Source organism: Vidua macroura, chromosome 17 (genome assembly GCF_024509145.1).
Source record: "Vidua macroura isolate BioBank_ID:100142 chromosome 17, ASM2450914v1, whole genome shotgun sequence".
Taxonomy (NCBI): Eukaryota; Metazoa; Chordata; class Aves; order Passeriformes; family Viduidae; genus Vidua; species Vidua macroura.
This window is the reverse complement of record NC_071587.1, coordinates 8,002,571-8,019,269: the sequence shown is the minus strand read 5'-3', so window position 1 is coordinate 8,019,269 and position 16,699 is coordinate 8,002,571. Positions and strand designations below refer to the sequence as shown.

The following is a 16,699-nucleotide window of genomic DNA, read 5'->3' as shown; positions in this document are numbered from 1 at the left end:
ACTGCCCCAAACAGAGCGGTGATGTCCTGGCAACCCATTGGAAACGGGTGGCTGAGACGCCCTGAGCATTCCACGCTGCCCACGTGGCCCTGCCAGCCCTTCAGCGAGTGGGCAGCAGCCAGGCAACCCCTGCTGTGACAAGGAGAGGTTACGATGCCACCCTGCTCGTGAGAGCGCCGGGGGCTGTGAGCACGGCAGAGCGCTGACCTGGAAGTAAAGCAGCGTGTGAAATCCCGGCAGCGGGCGCAGAGCCCCGCGGGCAGCCCGGGAAGGGCGCCGGTAATGCTCACACACCCCCGGGGCGCCGCTGCGTGGGATGGGGAGGATTCTGTGAGCAAATTTTATTTGAACTCGCCAGTGATGACAACCCAGTAGAGCTCCTGCTCCCAGGGGCAGACAGGCATTCCTGCTTCCCACCCCTCTTTCCTCATCCTTTCCCAGATGTGGGTGCTAATGGAGGAAGGCAAATTATTTTTAGCATCCAGCTTGTCAGCAAAGACCTAGCTGAGCCCTGGGCTCCCAGTGACATCAGTGCAATCTTTCACGCACAAAGTCATTACCAGATTCACTTTGCAAGAAAGTAATTCCAGAGCCTCACAAAACCATCCCTGACCATCATCTGCATGCTTCCAAGTTAGCTCTGGGGCTGAGGGCCCTCCATGACACCAGGGAGCCAAGGTGAGGGCGCTGGAAGCAGCCATCCCCTGACATCGTGTCCCTGCTGTGTATATAGGGTGTCCCGGTTGCAGCAGCCAGAGGGGTGGGAGACCCAATTCCTCCCAGAAGCCTCTCCCCGTTTGGAACACTGGTCTGAAGAAATGACCTAGAAAGACTCAGGGCTGAAGTTCTTTGATGCCTGCCCAGCTGTGGAGCATCCCAGCATCACTGCTCAGCTCTGCAGTTGTTTCATGCCTCATCTTCCTTGCTGTGGACCCCATAGGCGTCAGCGCAGCAGGGAGGGGGCTCTGGGTTGGGGACATGATCCTGGTACAGCCAGGCAGGCGGGGGGCATATCCCAAATCTCAGCTGCAGGATGATCCTTAGTGGCCCAGCACGGCCAGGCGGGACCCGAGACCCCCAGGGGGCAGGACAGGGACCCCCAGCGCACATGGTGGGGGGCTCAGCTGCCGCGTGCCCATGGGTGTCCCATGGGAAGGAGGAGCCGAGGGCAGCCCTGACCGCAGGCTCTCCGGAGCAGGCAGCGGGCCAGCCCGCTCTGGCACCCGGCCCGGAAGTCTGTCCTGCCCCTTCACTGTGACTCTGCAAAACGGTGGGGCGGAGGCCCTGACGATGACGATGGTTGGGCAAGGAGGAAGTAGAGGGGTACGACTGGGCGCTGCACTGCTCGGGGCAGAGCGGAGGGCTCGGCTGAGCAGGACAGAGGAAAGCCGAGGCCGGCCGGCAGCCACAGCCATGGCTGAGGCCGAAGATAGGAGCATCCATACCCAGCACATCTCGGCCGTGCACAACGTGCCCATGCGGGTCCTCATCCGGCCCATCCCGGCAGAGCTGGAGCCGGGAAAGGTGCAGAGCCTGATGGAGACCCTGCAGGTGAGCACAGCCCCCGGCATGCAGAGGCAGCCCCTCCTGCACCCGTTCAGAGGGCACTGCTGGGGAAGCTGCCAGCACCCAAGCCCTGGCACAGTCCGGTCGGGGGGGTGTCAGGGAAGGTTGGGAGTGGCGGGCTGTGTTGCTCTTGCATGTCTCTTCCCCTAACCAGGAGGATCCCGAGCGGGTGCCCCCCATCGACGTGCTCTGGATCAAAGGCAGTGAGGGCGGCGATTACTTCTACTCCTTCGGGGGCTGCCACCGCTATGCTGCCCACCAGGCACTCCGCCGGGAGACCATCCCCGCCAAGATCATCCCCTCCACCCTCAGCGACCTCCGTACCTACCTCGGCTCCTCCACGCCTCACCTGCGCTAGCCCAGCACCCCGAGGATTCTGTCCCTGTTGGTTCCGACCCGTGAGCCCTTGATGAGGATGTGGTGGGCGTCCCCAGCCCTGGGGAGTCCCCATGGTCCCTCCAGCCGGGAGAGGTCAGGGTCCCTAGACTTGGAGGGTCCCCGGGGTTCCTCCAGCGGGGATAAGGTCAGGGTCGCCCAGACTTGGAGGGTCCCCGGGGTCCCGGCGGCCGGGATGGGTCCGGCTCTCACCGGTACCGGGAGGAGCCCGGCGGGGCCGGCAGGTGGCGCTATTGTGCCGCGCTGCGCCGCCCGGAGCGACCGCGCGGACCGGGACGGGACGGGATGGACCGGGACGGGACGGGATGGACCGGGACGGGACGGGATGGACCGGTTGGGGTGGGATGAACAGGAGCACAGCGCAATCGGGAGTAGCTGAACTGTGATGGAACAGGCGAAACCGGGGCGCGGCTCAACCGGGAATAGCTGAACCGGGATGGAATGGGCTTAACCGGGGCATGGCTCAAGCGGGAATGGCTGAACCGGAGCACACTGGAACTGGGACAAGTCACAGCTCACTCGGGGCACAGCTGAACCGGGAAGGGGTACAGGCGAACTGGGACACAACAGAATCAGGACACAGGGAAGAGACACAGCCGACCTGGCATGGGCAGTCCCCAGCCCTCCCTCAGTGACTCTGGGCTCACCAGTGGTCCCAGTCTCCATAGGGGACATGTCCAAAACCCTGTGGTGGGGACAGCCGCTGCTGCTCCTGGAATAAAGATGATCAAAACCCCTGCAGCTCCTTGGTGTGGTGCTAGCGGGTGCTGAGGTTGGGAGCAGGGATGCAGTGGTCCAACATGGCACAGCATGGCACAGCATGGTGTCCTGGCACCAGCAAGAGCAGCGGCTGTGGGCACACAGAACAGGGACAGAGGCTTTGCAAGGAGATGGATGTTCTGCAAGGGAATGGATGCTGTGACAGGACAATGTTCTGCCAGCCCACCCTGCCATGGAGCTGAATTCAGAGTCAGCTCCGGTGCAGCTGTGGGGACGCATGTGGTCCTGCCATGCTGGGATGCTGTAATTTCTGCAAGCACCACATCATCACCCCACGTGCAGCCTGGAAAAAACGCCTCGAGCATCCCCTGGGCATCCCAGCATCCCTCTAAGTCAAGAGCCTCTATCCAGGGAGGGGAAAGGCCACTGACTCACCCACCACGCCGTGAGTCAGCAGGACTGGGACGGGAACTGCGGCCGGACACTTCTGCCCCATCAGCCATGCTCCTCCCCGAAGGGATCCTGTTCCCCTAGGGCAGAAACGGGCTGGGAGAGGAGGGCACGGCCGGCTCGTTTGCATGGCAGGAGCTGGCAGTGCTGGCATCGCACAGGGCACAATTTACCGCTGCCTCCACGTTTCCGCAGGATCCACTGCGGAGGAAGAGCAGGGTGGGCTGGGGGTGCTGGATGAGGGGAAGGGACCGCAGGGAGACTCCGGAGCGGCAGAGCTGCATGTGCCGCATGAAAGCAGCTGTGTGCCGAGAGGAAGCCCTGCAAGCACTCACGGAGAGCAGCCCTGGTCCACGGCTCCCTGATGGGCCATAAATTTCTCCTAAGAATTGTGGCGTGCTAAAAAGTTTCCTCTTGTTAGAGAGCAGGGGGTGGAGGGAGGAGGTAGCAGCTCCTGCAGCAGCTCCTGGGGCAATGTGGACATTTCCAGAGTGCTCCCAAACGGGTGTCCCATGGCAGGGACTGTCTGCCCATATCCTGTGTGCCCCCACTGCTGGGCATCTCACATGAACTCTGTTTGCCCCACTCTTCCGGGCTTGTGCCCCTTATCCCTTGGAAAAGAGGCAGCTCAGCAGAGCTGGGAATTCCACTAAGTGGGAATGAACTGAGACTGCCCAGATCCTGCGACTCCTGCAAGCCATGGAGGCTTCTTCCACTGGGAAGCCTGCTGCAGGATCTGCTTTTTCTGCATTTGCAAACAGCGCCAAAGGTCCGTGCCAGTCCCAGGGTGTCCTGACATCACTCCCAGGGCTCCCTGGCACTGGAGCTGTGTCCAAGGTGCTGCGTGAGCATCTCCAGGCCTGACTGGTGCATCCATGGGGCTGGCATAGTGTGGCAGTGGGAGCTGGTTCCCAGCAGGGGCTGCTGGTGCCACAGCCCCCCGGCTGGCACAGGAATGGGTCTCTCCGGAGCCCTGCATTGCCTCCATCTATCCGTCCTCCACCTGTCCCCCTTCCCTCTGCCTGACCCGCGGGGTCTCTGGTGTCGCCGGCTGACAGCCGATCCGGCTGCCTCCAATCCATTCGTTCCAGGGCAGGAACAAAGGAGCTTTGTGGGCTCCCCCCAGCCCGGGGCCGGGTGGGGGGGGTCCCAGCTCCGGAACTGGGACAGACTTCCCTGTGCGACAGGCGTGTAATGCCTTCCAGACCAGCAGCCCCAGCCCTCAGGTACAGCCCGGGGAGCAGGGGGGGGCTGGTGCTTCCCACACTGCCTGAGGACCCACCAGGTCACCCTGATACAGCCCTGATCCAGGAAAATGGGAAAACTCTCCTGTTCCCCCAAATGTTTCACAGTGCCCAATCCCCATGGCACTCACTGCTCCTCCCCACCCAGGGGGCTCCGGGGGCTCTGAGGGCTCCCAGATTTGCCATCTCTGGTCTGCCAGTGTTGGGGAGCAGGGATAGACTCCCCTGGGATGAGAGCCCTGCCTCACTGGGCTCAGCTGGACTCGGACACTGTGTGTGCCCAGCTGGACAGGACTGTGCATTTGGGATGGGGCAGCTCCCAGGCCCGTGGCCTCACTGGCCTGAGCACCCTGAAACTGGGGAGCCACAGGCAGAGGGGCCAGTCCTGGACATCCCCCAGTGCCAAGGTCTGGTCAGGGGCTGTGGACTTGGGGCACTAAGTAGGATGGGATGGGGTAGGATGGCGTGGATGGGTTGTGATGGGACAGGATGGGACAGGATAGGACAGGGTGGGATGGAATGGGATGGGGTGGGGTGGAGTGGAGTTGAATGGATCAGTCCAGCATTGCTTCACCAGGGCTCAACAGGGTCAGGCCCAGTGTCCTGGTGGCCACATGTTCCAGCACTGCTGCGGGTCTGGAATCCATTTGCCTCACTGGCCGTGGTGTTTTCCCAGCAGGGCTGGAGCATTCCCATGGGGCCGGGGGCAGCCCTGGCCCCTGCCCCATCTGCTCCCTGTTTATTTTCTTACACTTAAGTATCACCTCTAAGATAAACACTCCCTGGTGTGGGGGGCAGGGGGCATTTCCCTGGCAGCAGAGGCAGGACCCAGCCCTCAGGGTGCCCAGCACAGTGACCTCACAATGCCTGCCAAGCAGGAGATGCCTGCTTGGACTGGGGTCAGGGCTGCAACCCCATGCTCAGACCATGTCCCCTCCCTGTTGTATGTCCCATGCAGGGTCCCATGAATGCCTGAGCCACTGCCTGGTGCTGCCCACTGCCCGGGGGTCGGCTGGATCAGCTGGGAGAGCTGTGGTGGCAAACCACACCATGTCCTGGCACCCACCCAAGCTGGCAGGTTTGTGATGCCACAGCCTCAACTGCGCCTCGCACTGCCCAGCTGAGTCAGAGCCCAGGCCAGTGGGCCTGGGGGAGCTGGGGGGAGCTGGGGGAGCTGGGGGGGCCCAGGCACAGGGGCTCACATCCTGTACCAGACGCCTGCCAGGCAGCACAGGAAAACCCGGCTGCTGCCGCGCGTCCTCCTGCCCCACAGCCACAGCATCCCCAGGCAGCTGGACAGGCAGGGAGCCGGCAGCATTCCCTGCTTCCCATGGCTCCTGCTGCTCTCCCAGTCAGGAATGACAGCTCCTGTCCATCCATCCTTCTGTGTGCAGCATCTGGCGAGGCAGTGGTCACACATACACACGTCTGTGCCAACATGGAGGTGTCACTGCAGCAGGAGGTGGTGGCACTCGGGGTTTACACAGCACCCACAGGCACACATCCACATCCACGTGCAACTGCACAAACACGTGCACACAGCCTCATACCTGTGCACACAAACATGGATATACACATCCATGCACGCTTGGATGTACAGATGTGTGCAGCTGCACACCCACACACTCGCTCATGTGTGCACACACGTGTGCTGTCCCCACCCCACACTGAGCCATCTCCTGTCTGCTGCTTCTTCCCTGCCTGTGCCCTGCCATGTTCCAGACCCCTCAGGCTACCAGCACCCCACACGTGGCCGTGCTCCCCAGAAAAGCCCTGGGGCAGTTCGGCTGGGTGTGGGGACTGGGTGATCCCCCCAGCCTATCCCTGTCAGCTGGTGGCCATGTGTGGGACGTGCAGCTGAGTACACAGCCCCAGCCATCCGTCTTACCACCTGTCAGGGCCAGGAGCTGCTGTGGACCCCCAGCCATGGCTCAGCAAGACTCTGGGGTGAGAGCGGGGCAGAGTGGGGGTTCCCCTCACTGTACAGGCACCTGCCTGTTCCCTGCCTGCTCCCTGCCTGTCATGCCAAGGGTCTGCCCATCCCCAGCTTTGCCCCGGCACTGCTGGCACGAACCCTTTTGTGGGCTCTGCACTTGGGCAAATGCTACAGAAGAAGGACGGGTTCCCTCATGGGGACTGATGCATGGTGAGAGCTGCCAGTGTGGACACAGTGCAGACCTCTGCCCATTTTCATCCCCAGGAGGATCCCTGTCCTCTTAGCTCAGCCCTGCATGTCCCCACTTCCTGGTGTGGCCCTGCATGTCCCTTGCTCCAGTGGGACCCCTGGCCCTGGGCGCAGCCCTACGTGTCCCCAGCCCCAGCAAGACCACCAGCCCCCAGCCCATCTCTCTGCCCCCCACTGCGTGATTTACAGGCTCTGCACAGGCAGACAAATGGTGAAGGAAAACAGGGCAGGGGTTCCCGCCAGCCGGGAACTGCCTGTGCCCCGCGGGGGGCAGAGGGGCCGTTTGCTCACAGCCAGCAGGATGGGAGGCAGTGAAGTGGTGCCTGTGCCAGGCAGCACAGCTGCCCCTGTTATGGTCCAGCAGCCACAAGCCCTGGAAGCACTAGGAGAGCCCATGGGGGGACCCAGACCCCAGGAGCCATACCACAAGCTGCAGGCTTGCAACCATATGCTTTTGCCCATGGGGCACTGAGGAACACGATGCCACCCTATTCCATGGCCCCAGGGCACTCCAGTGACCACCTCACTGGGGTTTGTGATATGCCAGCTGCATTCCATGGCCACTGTCTCAGCCCTGGCAAACCTCCAAGATTTCCCCCAGCATCCCTCTCTGGCTGTGGAGCTTCTGGACGGTGGGGATTGAAGCTGGCACTGCCAAGTCTCCCAGCCACATCCCCAACAGCCCTGGGGCCATCCACCAGGAGCCAGGTCCTGCCCTCCACATGTTTTTGCCCCTTGACCTGCATCATGCCTGGAGCATCGTGGAGGAGGAGGAAGGGGAGGAAGGCAGGCAGGAAGCCTCTTGCCTGCTTGGTTCAGCTGGCTGCCCCCCTGCCTGCTCCTGAGAGCGTTGGGTTCAGGGTTGAAGGCAGAGTGGGACCCGCATTGACCTCTCTTGTGAGGAGGAGCAGGGCCATAGTCTGTGGTATTGAGTGCCAAGGAATGACAAGGAGCAACAGTCAGGCTGGGGAGCACCCCCAGCCCTTCCCAGGACACCGGTGATTCCCGCTGCTGCCAGCTCATAGCTCCCCTCTCAGGAAAAGACTCCGTGTTTCCACTGCCGGCACACACCTTCCTCCTGGGCGGGAGGAAATGCTCCTGGCAGTGCTGCCGGCAGTGCTGCCCGTGCCTCTCCATGTCTCCCTGTCACCTCCCGTGGTGGGCAGGCACCGGGAACAGAGGATCAAGGAGTGCATCCCTGCGGGGCTGCCTGCCCTTTCTGCTCCCTGACTGCTCCGGGCATCCTCCTGGGCACAGACCCTGTCCCAGTGGGGCATAGCAGGATGTGGGCAGCAGCATGTCCCCCACTGGTATTCCTCTGATAAACACCCCAGGCACCACACCAGTGCCACCCACTCATGGTTGCCTTCCCAATCCCAGCTCCTGTGCCCCAGGTTAATCTCCTGCCACCCTGTGCGGGACCCAGGGCTGGCAAGAGACAGCCAGGCAGGGACTGGGGACACGCTGCCTGTGCGCTGACTGTGTGTGACACTGCCCTGCAGGTGCCAGAGGCCATGGCACAGGGAACACTTGTCGGACAGTGGCCCTGGCACTGCCACGGTTCATTTAGCACCGTGGGCACGACCTGGGGTCAAAGTGCCTGCAGCCAGGCCAGCATGCCGGAGTGGGGCCAGGCCAGTGGCCAGAGCCAGCACTGGCTCTGAGGGCTGGGGTGAGGACGCTGGCCGCTGGCCACTGGCCGCTGGCCGGAGCTCGGGGGGCCGGCTGGGGGTGGGCTCCGGAGCCAGCCCCTCCCCGGCCGTATAAATCCCGATTCCCCCTGCAGACAGTCGTCCCAGCCCTGCTCAGCTGCCGCAGCGGAGCAGCAGCGGGAAGGCGTCCGGAGCCGCCGTCGCGGCTGTGCCGGCGGGGGAAGGCTCCCCGCAGCCCGGGGGGTGCCCCCAGCAGGGCCGGGGGTGCGGGCGGGCACCCCGCCATGGCCTTCACCATGCTGCGCCCTGTGGCCGCCCGCGTGCTCTACCCCGACCTCAGCATGCTCTCGGAGGACGAGGAGAACCGGAGCGAGAGCGACACGTCGGACCAGTCGTTCGGCTGCTGCGAGGGCGCCGAGGCTCGCCGCAAGCTGCCGCGGAAGCCCGGGCCGATGGTGATGGTGAAGCAGAGGCAGGCGGCGAACGCACGGGAGCGGGACCGGACCCAGAGCGTCAACACGGCCTTCACCGCCCTGCGGACCCTCATCCCCACCGAGCCCGTGGATCGGAAGCTGTCCAAGATCGAGACCCTCCGCCTGGCCTCCAGCTACATCTCGCACCTGGCCAACGTGCTGCTGCTGGGCGAGGGCTGCGAGGACGGGCAGCCCTGTTTCAGTGCCATCTATGGTGCCAAGGGCGACCTGGACAGCAAACAGCCCCGCAGCATCTGCACCTTCTGCCTCAGCAACCAGCGGAAAGGGGTGAGCGGGGTTCTGGGATGGGTTAGGGCTCTTCCTCCCCTTACTGGCCTGAGTGGGGCAGGAGGCTCAGCATGTCCCCAAAGGATGGGGGGCAGCAGCCCCTGCCTGGGCTGCGCGGGGCAGGAGACTTGGCATAGCTCAGTGAGAACCACAGCTTCTGGCTCCAGCTCCCACTGGAAGTTTTGGCTGCTCCTGGCCAAATCCTGCTTGTAGCCACACGCCTACAGCTCCTGCTCACGTCAGAGGGCTGGGCTGCTCCCCCACATCCATCCGGGCTGGGAGGTCTCAGGGGTTAAACAGTCACCCCGGAGCTGGCAGCATTGGTTGTCCCGGGAGGGCTTAGAGTTCGCTGGCTGACCCCTTCTCCATCCCCATCCCCATCCCCATCTCCATCCCCAACCCTGCCAGCCCACCAGCAGTGCAGCAGGGCTACTCCAGCAGCTCTCTGATGTGATGAGGACAGGAAGAGCCCAGCAGACACCCCCCGAGAGGGCCCAGACAGAGTTCCCCATCCAGGGTTCCCATGCAAGGTCTGCTGGCAGCACTGGCACAGCTCCCACATGGCTGAGCTGGGCCGTGGCAGAGCACCCCTGCCCTGCCCACCCAGCTGATTCCCCCAGCACCCTGCAGCTCAAGGGACACCTTTCACCAGGGTGGTGAGCCACCCTGCTGCCCACGCCAGGGTGCGCTTGACCCAGGAATAGCTGTGCAGGATACGGGGTGCAGGGTGAGGGGCTGGAAGCTGCCCGACCTCTTGGACATCCCTTGGCAGGGCTGTGAGCAGGGGCTGCTGTACTAGCCACTGGCCCCACAGACCCTCAAGATGTCCCATGTGTGACCCCAAGCAATACAGCCATAGGTCACACTCCAGCCCTCAGAGCTTTTTCACATTTTGCTGCTCCATTTTTAGTTGCTCCCTTGCTCCTGCTACCCCCCTCAGCAGCCTCTCCAGCCCTCCTGGGGTCCTCCAGCCCTCGTCCCTAGCAGAGCTGGGATCCTCTGGGCTGCTTCCTAGGGCTGGAGCCAGGGGTCTGGCCCAGTGCTGGATCCCCCAGGGGACCCTGTGGAGGCACTGGGAAGTTCCTGCTGGAGGGCAGTGGGGGGAGCTGGGTTGGGATCCGATTCTGCATCCCAGCCCTGAGGCTGGAAAGGGGCTGCACAGGGCTGGAAATGGGCAGGGCTGGAAAGGGGTTGTACTGCGGTGGAAATGGTCTGGAAATGGGCTGTACTGGACCGTGCTTGGTTGTGCAAGGCTGGAAATAGGCTGGATTGGAAATGGGCTCTGTTGGGCTCTGCTGAGCTGCACGGAGTTACACTGGAATGTTCTGGGCTAAATCTGGACCATGCTGGTCTGTGCTGGGTTATACTGGGCAGTACTGGGCTGATGTTGCTCTCATAAACTGCAAGGTAGGGCTGAGTCTCCCCATCCCAGTGTGGACTCTGCCTGTCTCTCCAGGGCTGTGGATCTGTCTAGGGTAATGTGTCTGTCCTGGGGTGCTACTGGCCCTTGCCACAGCTCTGAGCCTTGTGGTGCTGAGCAGCTATGGGGGCTATGTCCTGCAGGGTGACAAGGGGGACCCACCTTGGGGCTCCACCACAGCACCCACCACACACCCAACCACTTGTCAGGCATAGCCCCATCTGTCTGTCCACTCCAGGCAGCACAGAGCCACCCCAGGACTGAGCCACTGGCCATCTCACAGTGGGTCCCCATGGAGGAGTCAGTGAGGTGGACAGTGGGCAGGAGCAGGGTGCCCCCATCCAGACACCCCATGGTAGCTGCAGCTCTCCCTCCTCTCTCTGCAGGGCAGTCGGAGGGACCTCGGGGGCAACTGCCTGAAGGTGCGAGGGGTGACGCCCCTGCGAGTGTCGCGGAGATGAGCCGGGGTCCGGCAGCACCCACCTGAGACAGCGGCAGAGGCAGACGGAGCCCGCACACGCCAGCCCAGAGACCGCAGCGGGGAGGGAGGGAGCTGCTCGCCTGAGGCGGCAGCGGCCGAGCCCAGGCTGGCACCACACCGACACTGGCCCTGGAGCCGGCAGTGGGGCGAGAGGACGCTCCCGTGGCCGAGGCTGCCCACGCGGGGCAGGGCCGGGGAGGGGGGTCCCCGCGCCCCGGGGCTGGACTGGAAGGGACCTGTGTGCGGCCGGCGTCGAGGCGCTCCGGGGGGACAGTGTCATGGCCCTGGGGATGCTGGTTGTGCACGTGCAGCTGCTTGGAAAATAAAACCTTATTTTTCTGATGGGCCAGTGCCTGCCTGTCACCCCCGTGTGGGGTGAGGTGGGGGTCCCTAAGATGGCTCTGGACCCCCAGCCCTGCACTGCTGCTCTGTGCCGCTGGAAACAGTGTGACCATCCCAGACCTACCCACAGTGGGACCATCCCAGCCTGTGCCACAGTGGGATTCACATGGGTAAGACCCCTGGGTGAGCTGTCCCTGTGTCCTCAGGCCCTGATGACAGCTTTAGCCCCAGAAAGGCTGCAGAAGTCCCAAGGGGGTCAGTGCCATGCCATGGGATGGGGATGGCACTGCCAGCCCCGTGCTGCAGCCACAGGTGCCCAAGTGGTGGGTCAGGGTTGGTGTAACTGCTTTGGTGCCCTGCCCTCCACCTGGTACATCATGATTGGCGCGATGTCACTGCCACTGCAACTGCCACCATCGTCACCGCTGCCACCAACACTGTGACTGCCACCAGCACAATGACTGTCCCCACTGTGGCTGCCACTGCCACCACGATGACTATGCAGAGCCTTGCATGGTGGGGCTGCAGGCAGCAGCACCTGCAAGGGGTCAGGTGGGGACATGGGGGGTTCCCAGGCCAGATCCCCACATGGGATTCTGCTTGGCTGGCTGGGCGGTGCAGATAGCTGAGCCTGGGAATGGTGCTGTGCCGGGGCTGGCGGCTCCCAGGGGCCGGCGTGTCCCACGGAGCAGAGGCAGCTGTGGATGGGGCGGCTGGGGGCTCCCCCCAAGGGCTGAAGAACTGGAGCTGCCCTATCTCCCTAGGGTCCTGGAGCCAACATGGAGCAGGGGGTGCACGCTGGGGGTCCTGCTGGAGCTCGCCCCGGGCAGAGGCTCTGTTGGGAGCCCACAGCACCTCTTGGCCTCCTGCTCACCGAGGTGAGCCTGCCCCGGGCTCCCTCCCCCAGGTTTGATTTATGGAGCTGACAGCGCGGTGCAGCTGTGAGAACTGGTCCCAAGCAGGGACCAGGGTGGGTGGGAGAAGTTTGTTCTCAGCGTGGCTAATGTGTCCCAGACCCCAATAAACAGCCGTGAGATTCTCCAAACAGCCCAGGACACAGAATCCCTGCCCCTGGGTTTATCGGGGGGCAGGGGCCGTGGGGGATGCTGTGCTCTGCAAACAACCCAACCTGCACATAAAAGGGGACCGTCCTCGTGAAGTAGCGGCTCTGGAGCCCCCAGGGGCTCAGCAAGGGCTGGTGGTCCCAGTGCTGGGGGCACAGCAGGTCCCAGAACTGAGCGTATAGGTCCCAGTATATCCCAGTGCCAGCAACTGGAGCCTCAACAAGCTCCAATATGAAGACCATGAGCCCCAGTGAATCCCTGCACAGGAGCTGTGCATCAAGTATGTCCCAGTCCCAGAGACTGGGGCTCTAGAAAGCTCCAGTATAAAGGCCATGCATCCCAGTATGTCCCAGTGCTGAGGCTGTGGGATTCAGCGTTTCCCAGTGCTAGGGCCATGGATGTCAGCACACCCCAGTGCCAAGGATGGCACAGTGACCCCAGAGCAAGCTCCAGTGTAACAGCCCTGGGTCCCCACATGTCCTAGTGCAGAAGTTGGGTGCCCAATAACATCCAGTGCTGGGGTTGTGGATTCCAGCACATCTCATTGCTGAGGCTATGGATCCCAGCATGTCCCAGCACTGGGGCCACGGGTCCCAGCATGTCCCAGTGACAAGCCTGTGGGTCCCAGTACATTCCAGCCCCTCCCAGCACCGTGAGAGGGAAACGGTGACTCAGAGCTGCCGGGCTGGTGGGAGCTGGGTGCCCCTTTGCCCCGTGTGGGGTGAGTGTTGTGGCCACTGATCGCTCATGGCCACCGCCGGCTCCCCGGCAGCCGCAGCCCTGCACTGAGCTCAGCCACGCTCCCCTCCCATCCTCTCCCCTTCCTGTGTGCGGACACCCTTGGAAAGGCTCTTGGCCGCTTTCTCTGAGACAGGAAGGTGTCCCCGAGTCTCAGGAAGGAAAAACACTCAGTGCTGAACCCACAAAGACCGTCTCTGAGGGGCCAGGGCTGGAGAGGCTCCAGGCCTGACATCACCTGGGAACTGGAACTAGAACGCAGCTGCACTCCGCGCCTGGTATTTTTTTTTTTAACTTGTGTTTTTAAACTTTCTTTTTATAGATTTTTATTTTATTATTTTTTTCCCCTTTCCCTTCTCCATTCCCCTCCCAAATATTTCAGCCTCCCCACAGGCTGGCCAGCCAGGCTGGAATGCAGCAGGGCTGCACCCGCGGGTGCCGGAGCTGCCTTGTTGGTGGGACAGATGAGGCTGGGTCTGGCCAGGCAGGAGCTGCTGGAGCCGTGGGCAGGGGCCAGGCTGGGGCTCACCCCCAGTGACAGGGGCCAGGACCTGATAGCCCCTGGTACTGCTGTGCACCATGGCCATGCAGGGACACAGGAGGGTCAGTCTGGCCACGGGGTGTGGGAGGACAGAGGGCAGAGGGGTCAGGCAGAGCCTGCAGTCCATGGGCAGCGCTGCTTTCCTGACCCACCGCCCCCAGGATGGGGCTGTGGAGTCAAACCCTGTCTGAGTCTGAGTCAACAGAGCAAGAGGAGGCAGACAGGGATAGAGGACACAAAGACACATTTTGGGGCCAGGATCCGGCCCTACTCATTCCTTGTCCTCTGGCAACACCTCTGGGTGCTGCCTGACCTTCCCTGGGCTTCCCCCAGAGTGGAGGCTCATGATAAAGACCCCAGTGTATCCTGAAGCAAAGCTCAGTTGCTTGTTGCCTGGGGAATTCTCCCTGTGACGGTGACAGCCATCAACTGAGTGTCACAGGTCCCTTCGAGCCCTGTTGGACCTGGGGGTGAAGGATCGGGAAGGGACCCCCAAGGTCTGGATGGCACTGAGTGTGGACAGGGTGACAGATCTCTGCTGCCCAGGGCAGGGTGGAGAGAAGGATCAGGGAGGGATGGGATGGGATGGGATGGGATGGGATGGGATGGGATGGGATGGGATGGGATGGGATGACCAAGGGACAGCACAATGGTCCTCTAGGTGGGGGTGCTGGGCAGTCCCTGCCTCCCCATGCCAGCAGACCAGACTGTACTGAGCCTCCAGCATCCTGCCAGGGTCCCTGGGGAAGAAAACAGGCAAAGGGGCTGCCTGAGGCCCCCAAGACACCTGCCAGATCCTCACCATCACAAGGGATGCACAGCAAGAATGCCCCAAGGTCCCACATATCCCAGGGGTGCAGTGGGCACTGCTGCAGGGCTGCCACCACCCCGCCACGTCCCCACCATGCACTGGAGCCCTCAGAGCTGTTCGCCCTGCTGGGAGCTCGTGCCAGCTGCGGTCCCTGGGGACACGGGCCCCGCAGCAGGGACAGGGTGTGAGGCCGTGGCGCGGGGTGAACGCCAGGTTAATCTCCCGCTGGAGCTTCCCTCTGCAAACAATAAGACAATGCCCGGCCGGGGCCGCCTGCGTAACCAGCGGCGCGGAGGGGAAGTTGTAATATTTGGATTTAGCCCTCAGTAAATTAAGGAAGAAAAAGGAAAAAACGCTGGGGGTAATCAGAGCAGGGCTGGCCCCGTGCCCTGCCCCACAGCCAGCGGCCCTGGGGGCTTAGCTCAGCCTGTGGACAGCAGGTGAGCAGGGCCAGAGGCTCTGAGTCAGAGAGGCTGGGCATGGCTGGGAGAGGGATATGTCCCTGAAGGCCAGGCACAGGACAAGCATGTCCCCACCATGGGGACAGCAGCCTGGAGGGTCAAGGCTTGGATACCCAGCAGGGCTGTGGGCAAACATCTCCAGCCACATCAGAAAAAAAGGGATCTGGGCCAGAAGGTTATTTTAATCCAAACCTTTTCATGGGAAATAAAATCCTATTTCTGCAGCTGGGGTGGCTGGGCAGGAGAGGGCCCGGGGGTCGTCACCTTCAGCTGGCAGTGGGTGGCAGGGGATGACAAGGGAGGGGGCTGTCCCAGGATCTCTTGCACAGCCCCTTTCCCAGCACAAGCCCTGCAGTGGCTCCCTGGGATCCCACGGCAGGGCGCACACTCAATCAAACACACACCGTGGTTGGAGATGGGGCTCTGAGAGGGGATGGGAAAAGGTCTCACTGCAGATCCTCAAGGCAGGAACAGTGCTGCAGGGATGGCCTTAAACCCTCCAAAATGTGGCCTTCCCACACACCAGCAGCCACACGCCCCCAGGGCTGCCCCTGCCCGCCCCGGCCCCAATGGGGTGAGCAGGGCAGGGATACCCCAGGGAGCTGGTTTGGGGGGGGCAGGGCTGGACCCCACCCTGCAGGATCTGAACTGGGCTCTTGGGAGGGCTCCATCCCCCCCTGTGCCCTGGGAAGGCGCTTCCCCCGCTTGGTGACCCAGGGTGGTGTGGGGTGGGGGGCTGGCAGGAGGGCTGGGGCAGGTGGGGCAGAGGTGACCAGCGGGCAGCAGCGGCACGGGAAGGCCTTCGGCACCGTGCCTCGCGCCGGGAGCCCATTTCCCCGCAACAGGGGCCGTTATCAGCGGCAAATCCTCAGAGTGCTCCCAGGGGGGACCTCCAGCCCTTCCCCTCCACCTACCCCACCGCTCTCCCGCTCCGGCCCACGTCAATGCCGCCGCGAAGGTGTCGGAACAATCGCCTGACAAAGAGCTATTTTTAGGGGCCGGGGCTTGGAGCGAGGATACGGCCCGGCCGCTGACAATGGGGGGAAGGGGGCCGGGCTTCCCCCGTGACCACTCGGCAGCAGAAGGACCTGTAAGATTTCCTCGATGACCCAGGCCCGTACAATACAAGGAAAGCGCGAGAGGGAGATACCCCCGCCAGGACGAGCTGCTCCTTTACCTAATGGGAGTGACCCGGGGTGAGGGGCTGCGAGCTTTGGGCCAGCGGCCTCCCCTGGGGGAGACTCCCACAGCGGGAGGGAAGCGGGGTGAAGCCTGGCCGTGCTCAGCTTTCCATGAGGTCGAGGTTGGGGGGGGGGGGCAGGCTGGCTCCCTTCTGAAGGGCATGGGGAGATCTGGGGGTGGTCAAAGGGGTGCAGACATAGCTCAGCACGGCCCCCTCCCCTCCAGGCTGGCTCACAGCTCGAGCCAGAGCTTGGACGTGGTGGGAGGACAGTACCAGAGCTGCATGTCCCCAGCTAGCCCTGGTCCGAGTGTGCCGTTAGCCCAGGCTCCTGCTCGCCCTCAGGCTGAACCTGGATGCCTTTTCTCCCACCTCGAGGTCTCCCCCAGCTCAGCCTGCGCCAGATAGGTCGGTGGACCATTCGCTCTGGCCAGTCGTTTGGGGAAAAAAGGGATGTCCTGGGCTGCACGGCAAGAAATTGGGCTAAAAAGGTGAAAGGCAGTGAGAGAAGGTCACGGGGCGCTGGTCTAGGTCAAGTCTTGGCCTGGTTGCTGGCCCGGCTGCTGGCTCAGTAGAGGGATAAACCCCTTCCATGAACAGCGCCCGAGACCCCACACACCGGGCGGGACCCCACCGCTCTGCGGCGGCCCCGGGGTCTGGGAGGGCCGGGGCCGGGCCGGTGGAAGG

The 16,699-nt window shown here is 63.1% G+C and overlaps 2 protein-coding genes across 2 annotated transcripts; both read left to right on the top strand.

Annotated features, from left to right (window-relative positions):
* Nucleotides 1–308: 308 nt before the first annotated feature.
* Nucleotides 309–1,938, top strand: SRXN1 (sulfiredoxin 1). The gene is made up of 2 exons (XM_053992640.1): nucleotides 309–1,551; nucleotides 1,721–1,938. The coding sequence occupies exons 1-2, from the start codon at nucleotides 1,138–1,140 to the stop codon at nucleotides 1,922–1,924; spliced, it is 618 nt and encodes a 205-aa protein (XP_053848615.1). The 5' UTR covers nucleotides 309–1,137; the 3' UTR covers nucleotides 1,925–1,938.
* Nucleotides 1,939–8,481: 6,543 nt separating this feature from the next.
* Nucleotides 8,482–11,217, top strand: TCF15 (transcription factor 15). The gene is made up of 2 exons (XM_053992641.1): nucleotides 8,482–8,974; nucleotides 10,781–11,217. Exons 1-2 carry the CDS (start codon nucleotides 8,498–8,500, stop codon nucleotides 10,853–10,855), a joined length of 552 nt encoding a protein of 183 aa, XP_053848616.1. The 5' UTR covers nucleotides 8,482–8,497; the 3' UTR covers nucleotides 10,856–11,217.
* Nucleotides 11,218–16,699: the final 5,482 nt, after the last annotated feature.